The sequence below is a fragment of the Carassius gibelio genome, chromosome B21 (genome assembly GCF_023724105.1).
Source record: "Carassius gibelio isolate Cgi1373 ecotype wild population from Czech Republic chromosome B21, carGib1.2-hapl.c, whole genome shotgun sequence".
In the NCBI taxonomy this organism is placed as follows: domain Eukaryota; kingdom Metazoa; phylum Chordata; class Actinopteri; order Cypriniformes; family Cyprinidae; genus Carassius; species Carassius gibelio.
Genome location: NC_068416.1, coordinates 24716909 through 24732302, shown reverse-complemented (window position 1 = coordinate 24732302; position 15394 = coordinate 24716909). Strand labels below are relative to the sequence as shown.

The window sequence follows — 15394 nt, the reverse complement described above, 5'->3', positions numbered from 1 at the left end:
CTCCAAATCTGCCCTAATGAAGAAACAAACTCATTAAGTAAATTTTCAGCTTTTTTTTGGGGGGGGGGGGGGGGGGCGACTATTCCTTTAAGTGTTTTTATGTGTCTTTCTCTCATATGTACACGTCTGCATTAGAATCAGAGAGGGAAAGAATCTGTTGCTACACAATTATTCACAACCCACTGACACTTTTGTCTTCAGGTCAAAGACAGCGTCTCCAAACTGCAGTCGAATCCATTCTCCGTGCTGTATGATGGATCAAATCCAATAAAATAAACACACAGAAACCCTGATGGCAGGTACAAAGCAGTTTAAATATAAGTAGTAAAGCATTTAGATTCTATATACAAACAGGGAATACATATACAGATAAACTTTTCCTTGTTCAACAAGGCTTGTCGCATTCAAGACTCTGAACACAGTCCAGGCAGTATATTACATCTTTTCTTCAAGGGCCATTCAAACGACTCTCCATTTGTATTCAGTATAAAAGGTGCTGCTCCTGTAGAAACCAATTCTGGCTGCAACTGCCAACAATTAATTCTCCTCGTGACATTTCACATATTAAAAACTTTAAATCTAGAACAACAGGACTGAAACCAGAAAACATTGTAGATAGCTCCTTTTTATAATAATATAAATCACAATTGACTATTTGCTTTATATTCTTAATGCATCTCATTGGTCAAAAATACAGTTTTATGTGAAATAATATTACAATTAAGATAATTGTTGTCTGCTTTGAATATATATTATAAAAATCTATTCCTGTGATGCAAAGCTGTGTTTTTTGAGCAGCCATTACTCCATACTTCAATGTATGAACGCTGGTTTCCAAAAAAAAAAAAAAAAAAAGGTAACTGCAACTTTTTAGTTGATAATTCAGAATTTTTTTCTCATTATTCGGAGAAACAAAAAGTCAGAATTCCGATTTTATATCTTGCAATACTGAGTTAATATCAAGCACAATCTCACAATTTTTTTTCTAGGAATTGCGAGCAAATTCTAAGTTTATATCTGAATTTCATTTTCATTGAATTGCAAGAGAAAAAAAGATTTAAGAGATATAAACTCAGGATTGCAAGAAAACGTCCACATTTTCAGATAAAAAGTAACCTTTCTTATAATTATCAATGTTGAAAACAATTGTGTTCCTTCATATTTTTGAGAAATATTTCATTATAAACCATGTGAATGTCTTTACTGTCACTTTTGATCAATTTGATGCATTCTTGCTGCATAAAAGTATTATTTTCTTGAAAAAAAAAAAATGGTAGTCTAAGTGTCTTTCGGCTATTTCAGACAGGTCACATTAAATATCCAGTTTCAAAGACTAGGGAAGTTAAACGGGTTGCACAACAAGAATTTCATGTTGACTTTACGAGGAGATACTAAGCGCGCGTCCTTTGCATGTCAGGAAGTAGCGTTTGCTTTGGACAGTCCTGGACATGAGCACGAACAGATACGGATCCAGAGCGCTATGCAGGCAACACAGACACACAGCCACACTGAAGTAGATGTAGAAACTCTCCATGGAGCCGACAGACAGCAGAACATAATGCACAAAATGAAGGCAGCTGCTCGGGCCGAAGCACAAAATAAAGATAATGAAGTTAAACGAGCTAGCTCTGATATAAAGAGCCCAGTCTCGGTGCGAACGGTTCAGGTGCCAGACTATAGAGGTGTAACATGCCACGGTCACCACTAAGGGCAGGAAAAAACCTACACAGGTCAAGCCTAAATTATAATAGATAAGCCACTGGTAGTAATCTAAATTAGCAGGAAGAACGTCATGGCATGTGATTACTCCCAGATCTGTGATGCGGTAGCTTTGTTGCACTAGAAATTCCGGCACAGTGGCGATAATAAATATAATCCAAACAATCAAGCAACCCCAAAAGCTAAACGAGCGCTTTGGCAACCTCTTAAAAAGGAAAGGATGCACCACAGCTAGGTAGCGTTTGATGCTAATGCATGCTAGTGTGAACGCAGAACAGTACAGGTTTCCGTAAAAACAGGCGGTCGTGATACGACAAGCGGTTTCGCCGAATATCCAGTTGTTTCCACTTAGATGATAGTGTGCTTTCAGTAACAGACTGAACAACAACAGCAAGTCCGATGCTGCCAGGCTACAGTACATTATAGCCGACGAAATCACCCTCACTTTGGTTCCAACGGCGAACAAGATGACGATATTTGAGGGAATGCCGACAACGACGGCTATGATGTAGACAGCTGGGATGAACCTGTTGCTCAGAGGACCTTGGAGGTAGTTTGCCGTGTTGTTGTTTTGTAACTTGACTTCGACATCACCGGAGGACGGGAGGACGGGTGTTTGGGGGTCTGTCGCTTGGTTTGGAGGAGGAGGAGGGACGTTGACTGGGATGGCGTTTCCTTGAAAAGTCCTCGGTCTGGCGATGTCAGTGCTGTTGCGTTTGACCTTCCTGGCCTTCTTTCCTACAAGCAGATAAAGCAAAGAGTTAGGACGAGAACACACCTTTGTGTTGTATGCAAAAAAAATCACATTGCCACAGTTAAAATATGTGCATGATTGCAAGTTAACAATTCAAATTTATTCATTTAATTATTTATTTTAAATTGCAAATATGAAATAGTTCTTTTGACATCCAATTTTTGCATCTTCTTGATATTGTGTGCTTTTTAGGAACTGATTTAGGAACTGTCTAGGTAACTTTTGAAAATTGGACATTGGATTTCGAATTCCCAGCATGCTTTGCGTAGGACTGGAAAAGGAGAATAAATATTTAAAATTAGTTATATTATGTCTTTATATATCCAGGACTGTCTGAACCATCTCAAACTATTTTAATATATAAACCATAGGACTATGTGTATGAATAGAAAAACATGCAGTTTGTAGAACCAGACAAAAAGTGAACTGCAAAAATATATTGATCTTTACATTTTCCTACTCGCATCATTGTGCAAACTACTGTACACATGTATTTAATAACACTTTCCTTTGTCTTACTACTTAACATTGGTATATAAAAAATAACATAAAATAATATTCCTGAAATAAAAATTACAATAAATAAAAATTGCAATATTTTGCAAAAAAAAGGAATATATATATATATATGAATATATATATATATATGAATATATATATATATATATATATATATATATATATATATATATATATATATATATATATATATATATATATATATATATATCATTACAGATTACTGAGGAATACAGTTTTGTTTATAGGGAAATCCTATTAACGTATAATTCCCATGCTCAAGACCTACTGTGATGTTTCTTTTTTCAAATTGGTCTATAAAATATTAATGTATGCCTAAGATTCATAAAATAGCAAAACTATAATTACTGTAGAATCTGTTTGATAACAGATCACTAAGAAAATACAGAAGAAAAAAAGAACAAAAACACTTATTTTCTAGCTATTTGAGTCAAATCAGATCTAATGTTGTATTTTTACAGTAAACCGACTGTTTTCGCGTTCATCCGACACATGTACAAGAGTTAATTCAGACTTGGCCTCACGGAGTCATGTTTTGTTTGAAGTGAATCGCAATTAAACGTGTTGAACAAATAGATTCACTCACCTTTAGCCTGGGTCGAGTTCAGAATAATTAAAGCGATAAACACGGCAAGAAAAACTTTCCCCATGACTCACAAACACGTCCTTATGTGCTCAACTAAAAACAAACGCAGTCTCCACACGTTCAGTCTGTCCGTGGAATCCAAATGAAACGACGGGAGAGCTGTGACTGCAAGTCTCTCTCTCTCTCTCTCTCTCTCTCTCTCTCTCTCTCTCTCTCTCTCTCTCTCTCTCTCTCTCTCGTTCCATACCGATGACATCATCACCGTCCCCACTTCTGAACCCCTTTCTGCCTTAATTACTTCGACCCTTTTGTGTTCCAAAACTTTTTCAACTGACTCTTAAAGTGACCGTGCATTATTGTTTTTATGTATTTATTGCTCACTTTTTGGCTGCAAGTTGAGACTTGATGGGGAAAAGGTCCTGTTGGTCTTACAGCAATTTTAGTTTAGCTTGACGGTTTTAAACAAATACCTTTTAGCCATTTAGCCACTGTGTGAAGGAAATGCCTGTAGGTGAGAGATAACAACATAAATAGAGGTTACATTTCTGATCGCGAAATCTCCCTGACGTGTTTTCACTTCCCATCAGTGCACCGTCTTCTTATATAATGGTCACTGCGGTCAGCCAGCTTGTCTTATCCATGACGCAGTATAGAAGTAGATCAAATACAGATCAAAAGTGACAGACACATAAGAGATGGATGCTTTCCTGTTTCCCACAAAGGACATACATACATGTGATAGACCACCAACACAATCTTGCACACCCACACATCCGTGCACACACTTCGTTTATTTATGGCCCTTTACCAAAGAACTCAACTTCCTCTTTTCACCAGATTTTATATCGGACATTAAGTGCCAATCAAACACAATACCAAAACTGTGCTTATTGTGCAGAAGTAAAACAAAAATGACATAAAAAAATTTCATACAAATAATATTGGACCAAAAATACACCAAAAGAGCTTGATCTGACATTATCAGTAACAGAGATGAGATGCATCTTCTGCTCTCTTTCAAAGGAATAGTTCACCCAAAAATGAAAGTTTATTTATAATTTAATCACCCTCAGAATATCCGAGATATAGATGAGTTTGTTTCTTCATCAGATTTAGAAAAATGTTGCATTATATCACTTGCTCACCAGTTAATCCTCTGCAGTGAATGGGTGCCGTCAGAAGCCTGATTATTTTTGAGAGAACTATTCCTTTATAAATTAATACGATTACACATTTGATCTTAACTATGCATGATTTTAGTTGCATTTAAGTATTAATTTTATTAATTTATTACTTTTTTTGTCCCCAAATTGTTTCTAATTTTTTCTCTCTCTCTCTAAAAAGCATTTGCATCAACTATAGAAGACTTTTGAAACTGCTGGGTTTCTAACAAAGTGATTGTTATTCAGTGAAAGGTGTCAATGTTTTTCAGTTGATGACTCACACGCATCTTCTGCTGTGAGCGAGCTGGGTGAAACTCGTGCAAGCAACTACAAAATCTCCCCGATGCAAACATCTACTAAACCTCCTGCCGTTCAGAGTAAATATTCAGATAGAAAGTCAACTGATCTGATGCGTCAGCTACTCAGCTACACAGATGTGTTCCTTAAAAACAGAGCACAGAAACAGTCAGACGTTGAAAACCACAGCCCGGGGGTAATTTCTCATAAATACTAAAGTTTACAGGAAAAGGACATTGAGTTTTTAATACGTCAGGACTTCTCAAGGGTCTCAACAGTGTGTTTACACATGCATGGACTGCTATCTAAACTCTTCTTGCACACACAGCATGAACATAAAGGCATTGACATGACACATTTAACAGGACTGTGTCTAAATTCCTTACAGTATGTGGACATTTTTTGGGAAGTTTGCGGTTCTCAAAGATAGACTTACTGAGAAGATTTATAGAGGTTTCTCTCTTTAAATTTAGCCTAGAAACAATTGACATCTGGTCTTAAAATAATATTGCTAACTCAACCTCTTGAATTTCAGATCGGTTTTACTTTATTACTTCTGTGGAAAGAAAAAAAGATTTGAGAAATGTCTCTCTTTTTTTTAATGGAAGTTATATGATTAGAATCGATATCGTATCGTATCGTGACGATCCATCCAAATTACAGCCCTAAAGTAAGCCCTCATATTTTGCATGTGATTAATTAGCTTTTTCTATAGGCTATATTTAAACAATGTTTATAATACTTACATTTAAGAGTTTTTTCATGTCTCTAACCGTACACATGAACTGAAGAGGTGGATCTTGGACTCTGTGTATGTAGTAACAGGTGTTTGGCTCTCCAGCTGAAGACTGTGTCCTCATGATCTCTGTCCAGTAATGTTTGGGAGCTGTGTATGTCTCGGAGCGGTGAGATGCTGGAGGATCATGGGTCACACTGCAGCAGTCCAGGGCAGACTCCCAGTTAGGGATGGAACAATTACCAGTTCGACAATAAATCATGATATAATTCCCCACGGTTAGTATTACCGTTTCATATTTTTATTATCAATAGAACCGTATTAGATTACTGTGATTTGCACAACTCACGATAAATAAATACTGTCCAGCATAAAGCACCGTTTTCAGTAACAGTCCGTTTTTAGAGTACCTTCAATTTGAGTGAAAACTGGGTGGAAAAGCTGTGAGGTTTTAAAAGAGTGCTGAGGGAATTATACAAATCAAATGAATATATGAATTAATTATATGAATGTACCTCTGAAGGTTCTTACTGTCTTCAGAAACGATTTCGATGGCATTTTGTTTTCATCCTGGCTTCATGTAATACCTGTAATTCAGCTTTTCCGTAAGCGCCACCTGCTGTCAGAGAGTGGATTTACAGAGAATTATATTTACATTCAGTCTGTGTAGTTTCTGTCTTACTAAAAATGGACTGAATTTGCATGCTCTGCTGTACATTTTGACCGGTTGTTGAAAAACAAGCTTATGTGGATTCTACACATTTAAACAGTTCAGATATAGAATTATTTATGGAGCAGAAAAAATCAATATAATCAGTTATCAGCTTTATTTGCACATTTACATTAGATATCTCAACGTGCTATTGTTGTCAGTCAGGCTGGCATTTAAAATGTTATTGTTTTACTGATTATGCAAACAAAAAGTGATTTTATTTGTTGTTTGTGGATGTTGTTGGTGAAGTGATTTATATGTCGGTACTTTTTTAACATCTCCAGCATATTTGAACAATACCGTGATAATACTGATAACATTGATAATTTTGCTCACTATTAATCTGTTCCATCTCTACTCCTAGTGTGTGGTCTGAATCACAGTCTCTCTGTGCTGTTTGTTTGCTCCGGTCAGCATGAGCTGCATCACCTCTTCTTTCTGTGGGTTCAGGCCACGGGCTCCTGGGATCGGACCGTGAGACTCTGGAAACTTCATGAGGAAAAAGAGCCTCTGATGTTAAAGGAGCACCAGATGAACGTGACCTGTGTCTGTTTCTCTGTAAGTGGTATGCTGGTGAGAATAAGCTTTGATGTTTGACTCAGGATAAAAAAAAGTTTCTTACAGAGGCTGCATTTATTTGATCAAAAACACAGTAATATCAGTAATATTTTGAAACATTACAATAAAAAAATATTTGTGATCAAAGCTGAATATTCAGCATCATTACTGATTTACTGATCAAGAAACATGTATTATTATTAATGTTGAATTCAGAAAACAGTGGTTGGTGAGGATCTGGGATATGACCACTGGAGTCTGTCTGAAGAGGCTGCAGATGATTGAGAACCTTTGCCTGGTCACACTGTGACCTCACAAGCTTCATGATGTGTGTATGTGTGTGTGTGTGTTTCAGGGTCACGAGGACTCGGCATACAGCTGTGTTCACTCCTGGTGGGGAGCTTCTCACCAGCGGATCTGAACAGTTGGATGTAGAAGAGGATCAAGAACACAGCTCAGAGGACAGAAATGAGAGATGCAGGAGTTTAAACGCAGGACAGGACAGTAAAGGTGACGACTTACAGCTGGAGTGACCCACGGTGATCGAGAGCAGCTGTGGAACTGATTATAAACCCACTGACACACAGCCTCTGTGAATGTTATGCAGCCTTCTGCATGGTCATATTTATGAGATGAACATCCATGAAAACCATCGCCATGTCAGAACATTAAGTTTAAGTTCACAAGTTTTCGTTGGACGTTTGTATACATTTTTGTACGGTTTTCTTTTTTAGTGCAAAAGTCAGGCATTGTCTAGGAACGCATGAGGTTTCGGATTACTTATTTACCATTTTCACTGCAAACTAGTGTTTATGGTAATAAATTAAAATATAAGTATCAGTTTGCAATATCAAGCAGCAAAAGAGACTATTTTTGTTCTGCTAAAATAGTGGATTACAATGGTAATCAAGTCTTACATTATTGATTTTAATGAAACTATTCAAAGGGAAGTATTATATAGGTTATATAATATCATATATTTTCATGTATTAAGACCCATAAAGGCTTACGGTGTAAGAAAAATATTTGGTGTGAAAGCAAACTGGTTATAAAAAAAAAAAGGTAACATTTTATATTAAACTTTACGTTATACTACTAAATGTTACGCTTTTAAAGATAGTATCATGTTACAGTTCTAAGAACCAATTTAAGTTTTAGACCATTTAATCTCAGCAAAATGTAATATTTACTAAAAAGATACATTCTATAAACCATTAAAAGAAAAAAACACCTTATTTTTTAGTGTAACATTAGGGTCTTACAATTTTGGATTTTCAATAGAATATCCCTTTGTATTACACGCCTATTTTTTTCCACAATCAAAATAACTTCAAAAGATAATCTGGATTACCAAACTGAAAAGGTAAAAACGCCCTTAGTTGAGAACTTTAACAGGAAATTTAAGTTCTCATTTTTGGTTTCTAAACAACTCCGTCTACTGAAGGTGGTTGACAAACTTTTGTTTTCTCAATGTTTCATTTTTTTACATTGTAGTTGAAGACATGCATCTTGTTAAAATTTGTCAAATCTAATTTCAATAAGTTTGTATGAGGGCCATAGAATCTTCTGATTACCAACCACAGACAAACCCTTGAAAAGGTTAACGGATTTAGTTTTCGAAAACTAACCTGGAAAAAACATTGATTAAACCAGTTCCAACTAATGTAAAAAAAAAAAAAAAAAAAAACAGAAACCCAAACATGTTTCCCATTAACCTCTTTTTCTGCTTCAGAAACACACAGACTCGTGTCTTAATTCCAGGGTGGGGAGTTTATTTTTTTCAGTGAAAGATAACAGTACAGCCTCTCAAGCCTTGACGGCGAACTTGCGGATGGCGTAGAGGCGGGACTTCCTCTGCATCTTCTTGGTCATCAGGTTCTGCTCGTGTTTTGTCAGCTGACGACGGATGGCACGTGTCTTCTTGGGCCTCAGGTCCAAAGGCTTGTACTTTTTACCCTGATAATAAAAACAACAAGGCTGTTAGAATCAACAAGCAGACCATACAGGAAGCTGAAAGAGAACAGGAAGTGTGGAGATCAATCAGACTTGAACATTCAGCTGTAAATCCTTCCATAATAAAAGCACATGGATCCTTTTCACAAACTATAACCTTTCCACACTTAAATCTAAACCTATAAAAATGCAATTATATAAATTTATAGCATTCTCCATTTATATTTATTTGCACATTTAGAACACTATACTTTGCATTATATCCACCTTGGAACTTGCTGTTCAATTGCAATAAATTACTAAAATGCTAAAATACAAGCATTAACATACATTTCCAAGACAAAGTAACTGGGTTGTCAAGTAAACAGTCTTTTCGAGTTGGACTACAGCTTTAGTTGAGTAAATGAATGGACAAAGGTTTTGTCGGCTGCTCACAGCAGATGAGCGTCATTTAAAGACTCTGCCGTGAACGGTCATAATTCTTTAGCAAGAGAATATTCACACTAGCTCCACTTCAGCAGGAGCAGTGCTGGGTGATCGCCTTGCTGGAGTCTTATTCACGTTGCCTGAATACAATAATGAACGTAAAGTGACAATAATGGCCATTACAGCTTCCCACTTCAACACACACTGCCATTTAAGCATCAACTCAAGCAAACTCTAGATGCATCGCTCTGAAAGATTTAAACAGGCTCTCCCCTTCTCTTTAACCTAGTGTTAAAATCAGAGAGAGAGAGAAAAAAAAAAAAGCATTTCAGTGGCGTTAAACTGACCTTGTAAAACTTCCTCAGATTCTCCTTCTGTGTCTGGTTGATTACTGTGAGAACTCTGGCGATGGACTTGCGGACAACGCGGCTGAAATGAGAGGAAATAAACATTATAATAATGCTTTCCATTTGCCTTCAATTAACCCCAAGAGTTAAATTTGTCTGAAACTTTAGAAATAAAACTGCAAACTATTTCAAAACATGTTTTGAATATGGAATAGATACACACAGGGTTTCTATAAGGTAAACTACAAAGGTAAACTCAGTATTTATGTTAGAGGAGGGGGTTAATTCCGAGGGAAAAGGTAATTGATTTTTTTAATTGATTTTTTTTAGGTAACTACATTTTGCAATATCTCTTGATGGCTCTGAAAGATGTACGCATATTAGTACCAAAAACACTGAGGAAATGCATGCAACATTCTGTGCCACAGCTATGAATTTAGTACTTTATTTGTGAAAGGGCTAATTAATACTTCAAGACCTGGAGAAATTGTGTGTGAATACTGATTTTCCTTGTTCTTGGATCAGAACACATTGAAGAACCAAAATACACACATATTCCCATCACACTAAAGCTGGCACTGAATTGCAGAAGGGGCCCCAGATCATTGTTTTTCCTTCACATCACACCACATCCAGGCCTCAAATAAAGGGATCTGTGGGGAACAGAGGAACACAGCCGGCTCCATCCCATCACTCACATCTTGGAGAGTTTGGATGCAGCTCCTCCGGTAACCTTAGCGACGCGGAGCTGGGAAAGCTCCACCTTCAGATCCTCCAGCTGTTTCAGCAGCTCCTCCTTTTTCTTTCCACGCAGGTCTCTGGCCTTGATCTTTGCCTGGATACACAGGAACGTTATTCATTAGCATTTAACAACAAACCAGTTTTGTATTGATATTAAGTGTAGTCTTTATAGAAACTCAGGGTACTGTGGATAAATAGCAGAAGCATACAGGTGCATAGTTATTGGTGTTCAGCTTTCTTCATTAACTATTTCCTACAAACGCTGTCAGGGGTTTCTGATGTTAATGCTTTGTAAACGCGTGCCAGCTCGCACTGAACTCGTGCAAGCTAAACAAAAAGGCTATAACAAACAGTCATTTGTTTTTCATCGTTACGGACTTCTGAAAGCCACAATGTCCAAAAGAGTTCCATAATATTAACTTTACGTTTTTATGTGACGTTCAAATCCGTTCCAAATGGAACGCTGCGCTTACAGGATAAACGTCACACAGCACCGCTGGACTCAAGTCAGCTTTAGTTTCATCGCTCAAAATTCACTTTCTTCCAAAGTCATCTTTTTAAATACTGGACTCAAACTTTAGCGCACTACTCGAGGCGTATTTAAAAGTCTCTATAGTGGTCGTTAAACATGTATAATATACAGGATTGATTCAGATTGCTCGGTTTCCGAAAAATCCTCACCATTTTTCTCGATGGCTGCCACAAGAAAGGACGTTGCGTCGGTCACGTGGGAAAATCTACCGGGTTACGGAGGAAACCAAACGATTGCGAAAAAGGGGGAAGGAATGTTCCATTCCCTTCTTAAAGAGGGTGACTAATTACATAATTGATTCATTTACGATATTATAACCCTCAAATTTAAAATATTTAGAAGTTAATTATATGGTAAATACAGAAAATATACTAATTTCCAATGCCAGATGTCTGTTACAAACCATTCAGTATATTCTGAGATTATTGTACGTTTAAATGTTTACGTTTGCGTAAAAAAATAAGTGTTAACGTAAAAATAAATACATTTAAAATTTTTCTTAAATAAAGATTTAAATGGAACAGCCTCATTGGTCGAGGGATTTGATGGACAGCTCGTCGCTCCGCCCACTCTTCCGGAAGACTGACCGTCATGGCGCTCACGAGAACCGTCTACAATCTGCTGTTCAGAAGAACATCAACTTTCGCCATCACTATCATGGTGGGAGCTGTGGTCTTCGAGAGGGTGTTTGACCAGGCTGGAGAAGCGCTGTTTGACAACATTAATCGGGGGGTAAGTCAGTTAAGTCGCTTGAATTCGGTTGATTTCTTCTTGACCCGCCGGTAGACTGACCTTGATTAGCCAGCTGGCTAAGGCTAACTACAACTAAATATACAAATATAGCACAAACTTGAGCCTAAATAAATGTATAAATCTTGTCCTTATAATAATCTAATTTTATATCAACAGTTTAATGCGATTTTAACACAACACTAATGCTATGAAATCAGTATAGAGTTCAGCTAATTCATATTGTCGGTTCAATCTGAGTATAAATGATAATATGTCTGTAATGTGCTTTGCTCGCCCTGTGTGTTGTTATCTAATTGTTTATCCTCTTTTTGTAGAAACTCTGGAAACACATCAAACACAATTATGAGCAGAAGGATGAAGAATAATGAAGCAGCTTGTGGATCATTAATTCTACCATCATCCCATTTTCTGATGTGACACTGTTTGATGGTCCTCTGGCTTTTGCAGCATCCTCTGTGCGCCGTGTTTCATCTTCCAGCCAGATTGTCCTGGGGACATAGACAGAGACTCATCACCGAACCCTGATAAAATGTCACGTGAACACCTGTTATTTTGTGTTATGTCACATACTTCATGATCTGTAAATGTGTTGCTAACTTAATTCTGTATGAATAAACCCAATAGTTTAAATCTGCTGGTTCATTTGTGTATACAGTGCAAGAGGGAACTTCAGGTCATGTTTAATTACATGTTGTAGTTAAATTTGGTTGTGATGTCTTAGTTTTTAGTAGTTTAGTAAAAAAAAAAAATTCATGGAAAACTGAAATCCAAAGTCTATTTTTATAGTGAATATAATTTTTTTTGATGTTGTTGTAATTTCCTGAGCACTACAAAATATGAGTGCTAGATCTGTTTGTTCAAGATTGAAATCCATAAATCCGCTCATCCTTTAAGAAAAAAAATATAATTTTGATAAAGGCGTGTGTTTTCAAACATAAACTAAGAATATATTTAATGAACACTTTATTTTGTGAGTTGAACAATTATGAGAAATGTATGTTCTTCAGTTAACAGTCAAAGAGGGGGCTTTTTGTATTTTATTAAATTTATTAAGCACAATACATCTCTTTATTTGATTATATAGAAAACAAATTATTTTCAGTTTAAATTTTGATAAGTGATTCTTCACTTTTTTAATTATTATTATTCAGACTTCAAAGGCCCCCCAATTATAAGCTATTTATAGTTTGTTTGTTTTTTTAATGGAAGTGATCAATTTCAAACTTTTTTTATTTACAGAAACTTGATATATTTATATACTTGATTAACCACAATCCATTCAGAAATATTGTAGAAGTTACTAGAACTGTATGCTATTTAGATACAAACTCATTATTGAGGGGGAAAGTATTAGTATTGCATTTTATTATTTACTATTTTTATTTTATTATTGTTTTAGGAATAAGACATGCATTTTATTGTACATTTGGATTTAAATGTGTATTCAGCATTTTATTTGTTATTATACTTTTGCCATTCTAATACATCAATAATGTAAAACGTTATTATAAATGTTTATGTAATATCTAAATACTTTTTAGTAATTTTCAGACCCCTTGGCTGAGAATCACTGCACAAATAAGTGAAAAAGTCAGGTTCAGGAGCTTGCCTTCATGAGATGCATAGGCCACATCAATGTTCTTGTCCAGCAGAGGGAAGTATTGATGTGTTCTCCTGAGGTAGATCTGTGACAGAAATAGAAGAGACCGCTTTAAAAAGCTTTTGCTCAAAACAAGCTTTAGAAATATCAAAAATAATTAATTTGCTGTTAAGAAAGGGGTGAAAGTATTTGCGAAAAGTGGCAAATGTGGTTTCTAAGTCTTCATCGATCCATCAATTTAAAAACTAAAAAGTTTATTCGTATTCGTCACAGAATGTGGCAGTTTTGAGATAGACAGACCACTTATTGCATCTATTTGCTCAAACACTGTAATTTCTGTAGACAGAGAAGTTGCTTCACTAGGCACAGTGAAGTTAGAAAGCTCATTCAGTATCCTCAAAGTGAGTTATGCTCTCATATCTTTGAATGTGATCGCATTTGTGAGCAGAACTGAGCATCTGTTCAGTGCACAGACGAGTAAAACCACATTCACTGCTGTAGGCTCACAGAGGTCAGACAATACGAACCAACACCCATAATCCACTGAGATCAGGAGAGGGTTTGTATGACAGTCCTGTTCTCTCACAGTTCATTCAATGAATACACAAATGCTGAGTCAGTTAGACAAAAGAAAAGTGAAGCTTCTGGTAATACACAGCAAGATAATACATTAAAAAAACTAAACGTCTTCAAAGGAATGTAGATGAAAAGGTATCAAACAGTGTTAACGTCAGAGTTATTAATAGTCAACTAAAACTAAAAGCATAAAGACATTTTCCTGTTTTTTAAAACCTAAACATTATTTCAGCTAGTTGCTAAGGCAAAATGTATTCTAAAATGACTCAAAATAAACTAAAACTAATAAATAAATACTATAGAGACACGTAACATGTAAAAAAAATACAAATTACAAAAACAGAATTGCTTTAACTTGAATGAAGATTTGAGAAAATGAAAAAAGAAATATTAAAATAAGTTCAAATAAAAAAAATATGAACAGATAATTTAACAGTATTTCAGTGAGGTTCAGAAAAGTCATACAGCAAAGGTTTGTTCTTCGTGGTCATGAATTCCAATGGACAAACACAATAATCAATCCAAAGTGTCATTAAGAAAGTGATTGGCAGCGTGACATCATATTGATTAGGACTTCATATCTCCCGTACCTGGGTCATTGACCTCAAACTAGAGTATTTGGTAACAGAAGCACATTTTTTCCAGTGGGAGAATCAGCATAACTGGCAGAGAGCAGTGATTTTATGGTTGCTATAAAATATTTTATTTATTATTGATCTTACTGACACGGGGCCATTTTATTGTATTGCATTGTTTACCAAAAAGGCAACTGAATCTTATCTTATAAAAGGCAGAAACTCTAAAATGGCCTGAATGATATTGTTGACACCAAATTGGTGTTTGTGCAGGATAATAGCTGAATACAAAACGCTGGACTGTTCTGATGCGTGGAGAACTAACTCCACAGAAAAAGCAATACAGAGCAGATTATAGCATCTGAATTACATGCGAGATTGAACACTTTGTAAAAAGAATAACACTTAATAATAATAACACATTTGGATACCAAAAATATTTTAATTAATGGACCAAATTTACTTTATTTACACAGATCTATGCATTATTTTACATTAAGCTTCTCTTTGTTTTATATAATTATTGAGAAAATCTATCAGTTGTTTAGTTTTTATTTAATCATTTATTGCAAAGAAGAAACAGCACTAAAAAAATAACTGTCATATTAACTGTAAAATTATGTAAAAACGTGCCGAAAAAAAAAAAATGTTAAGAGTAAGTTCCCGTTATGTATACAGGGAAAAACTGTAAAAGATCTAACAAGACATTTCATGTAATTTTACAGTAAAATGCTGTTAATTTGAGTTTTTAGAAGAAAGAACAAATCAATGTATAATTTACAGTCAAAAACTGTAAACTGATATTCCCAGAATTCCCTGCATGACA

At 35.7% G+C, this 15394-nt stretch overlaps 3 protein-coding genes across 3 annotated transcripts; 1 reads left to right on the top strand and 2 right to left on the bottom strand.

The window, feature by feature from the left end:
* Positions 1-295: 295 nt before the first annotated feature.
* LOC127986111 (proteinase-activated receptor 3-like) lies at positions 296-3876 on the bottom strand. Its single transcript, XM_052588329.1, has 2 exons — positions 3600-3876; positions 296-2457 (listed from the first exon to the last, which is right to left on the bottom strand). Exons 1-2 carry the CDS (start codon positions 3661-3663, stop codon positions 1379-1381), a joined length of 1143 nt encoding a protein of 380 aa, XP_052444289.1. The 5' UTR covers positions 3664-3876; the 3' UTR covers positions 296-1378.
* Positions 3877-8816: 4940 nt separating this feature from the next.
* rpl35 (ribosomal protein L35) lies at positions 8817-11368 on the bottom strand. The gene is made up of 4 exons (XM_052588330.1): positions 11214-11368; positions 10490-10626; positions 9792-9873; positions 8817-9021 (listed from the first exon to the last, which is right to left on the bottom strand). Exons 1-4 carry the CDS (start codon positions 11214-11216, stop codon positions 8872-8874), a joined length of 372 nt encoding a protein of 123 aa, XP_052444290.1. The 5' UTR covers positions 11217-11368; the 3' UTR covers positions 8817-8871.
* A 231-nt stretch (positions 11369-11599) lies between these two features.
* Positions 11600-12447, top strand: LOC127986114 (cytochrome b-c1 complex subunit 9). Its single transcript, XM_052588331.1, has 2 exons — positions 11600-11796; positions 12132-12447. The coding sequence occupies exons 1-2, from the start codon at positions 11656-11658 to the stop codon at positions 12180-12182; spliced, it is 192 nt and encodes a 63-aa protein (XP_052444291.1). The 5' UTR covers positions 11600-11655; the 3' UTR covers positions 12183-12447.
* The last annotated feature ends 2947 nt before the right edge of the window (positions 12448-15394 follow it).

Coding starts and splice junctions, on each gene's coding strand:
- LOC127986111 (XM_052588329.1), bottom strand. CDS start 3,663: ATGGGGAAAGTTTTTCTTGCCGTGTTTATCGCTTTAATTATTCTGAAC. Junction 2,458..3,599: donor GAACTCGACCCAGGCTAAAG/GTGAGTGAATCT, acceptor ATCTGCTTGTAG/GAAAGAAGGCCAGGAAGGTC.
- LOC127986114 (XM_052588331.1), top strand. CDS start 11,656: ATGGCGCTCACGAGAACCGTCTACAATCTGCTGTTCAGAAGAACATCA. Junction 11,797..12,131: donor TTGACAACATTAATCGGGGG/GTAAGTCAGTTA, acceptor CTCTTTTTGTAG/AAACTCTGGAAACACATCAA.
- rpl35 (XM_052588330.1), bottom strand. Junction 9,874..10,489: donor GCATCCAAACTCTCCAAGAT/GTGAGTGATGGG, acceptor CTCTCATTTCAG/CCGCGTTGTCCGCAAGTCCA. Junction 9,022..9,791: donor ATCTGAGGAAGTTTTACAAG/GTCAGTTTAACG, acceptor TTTTATTATCAG/GGTAAAAAGTACAAGCCTTT.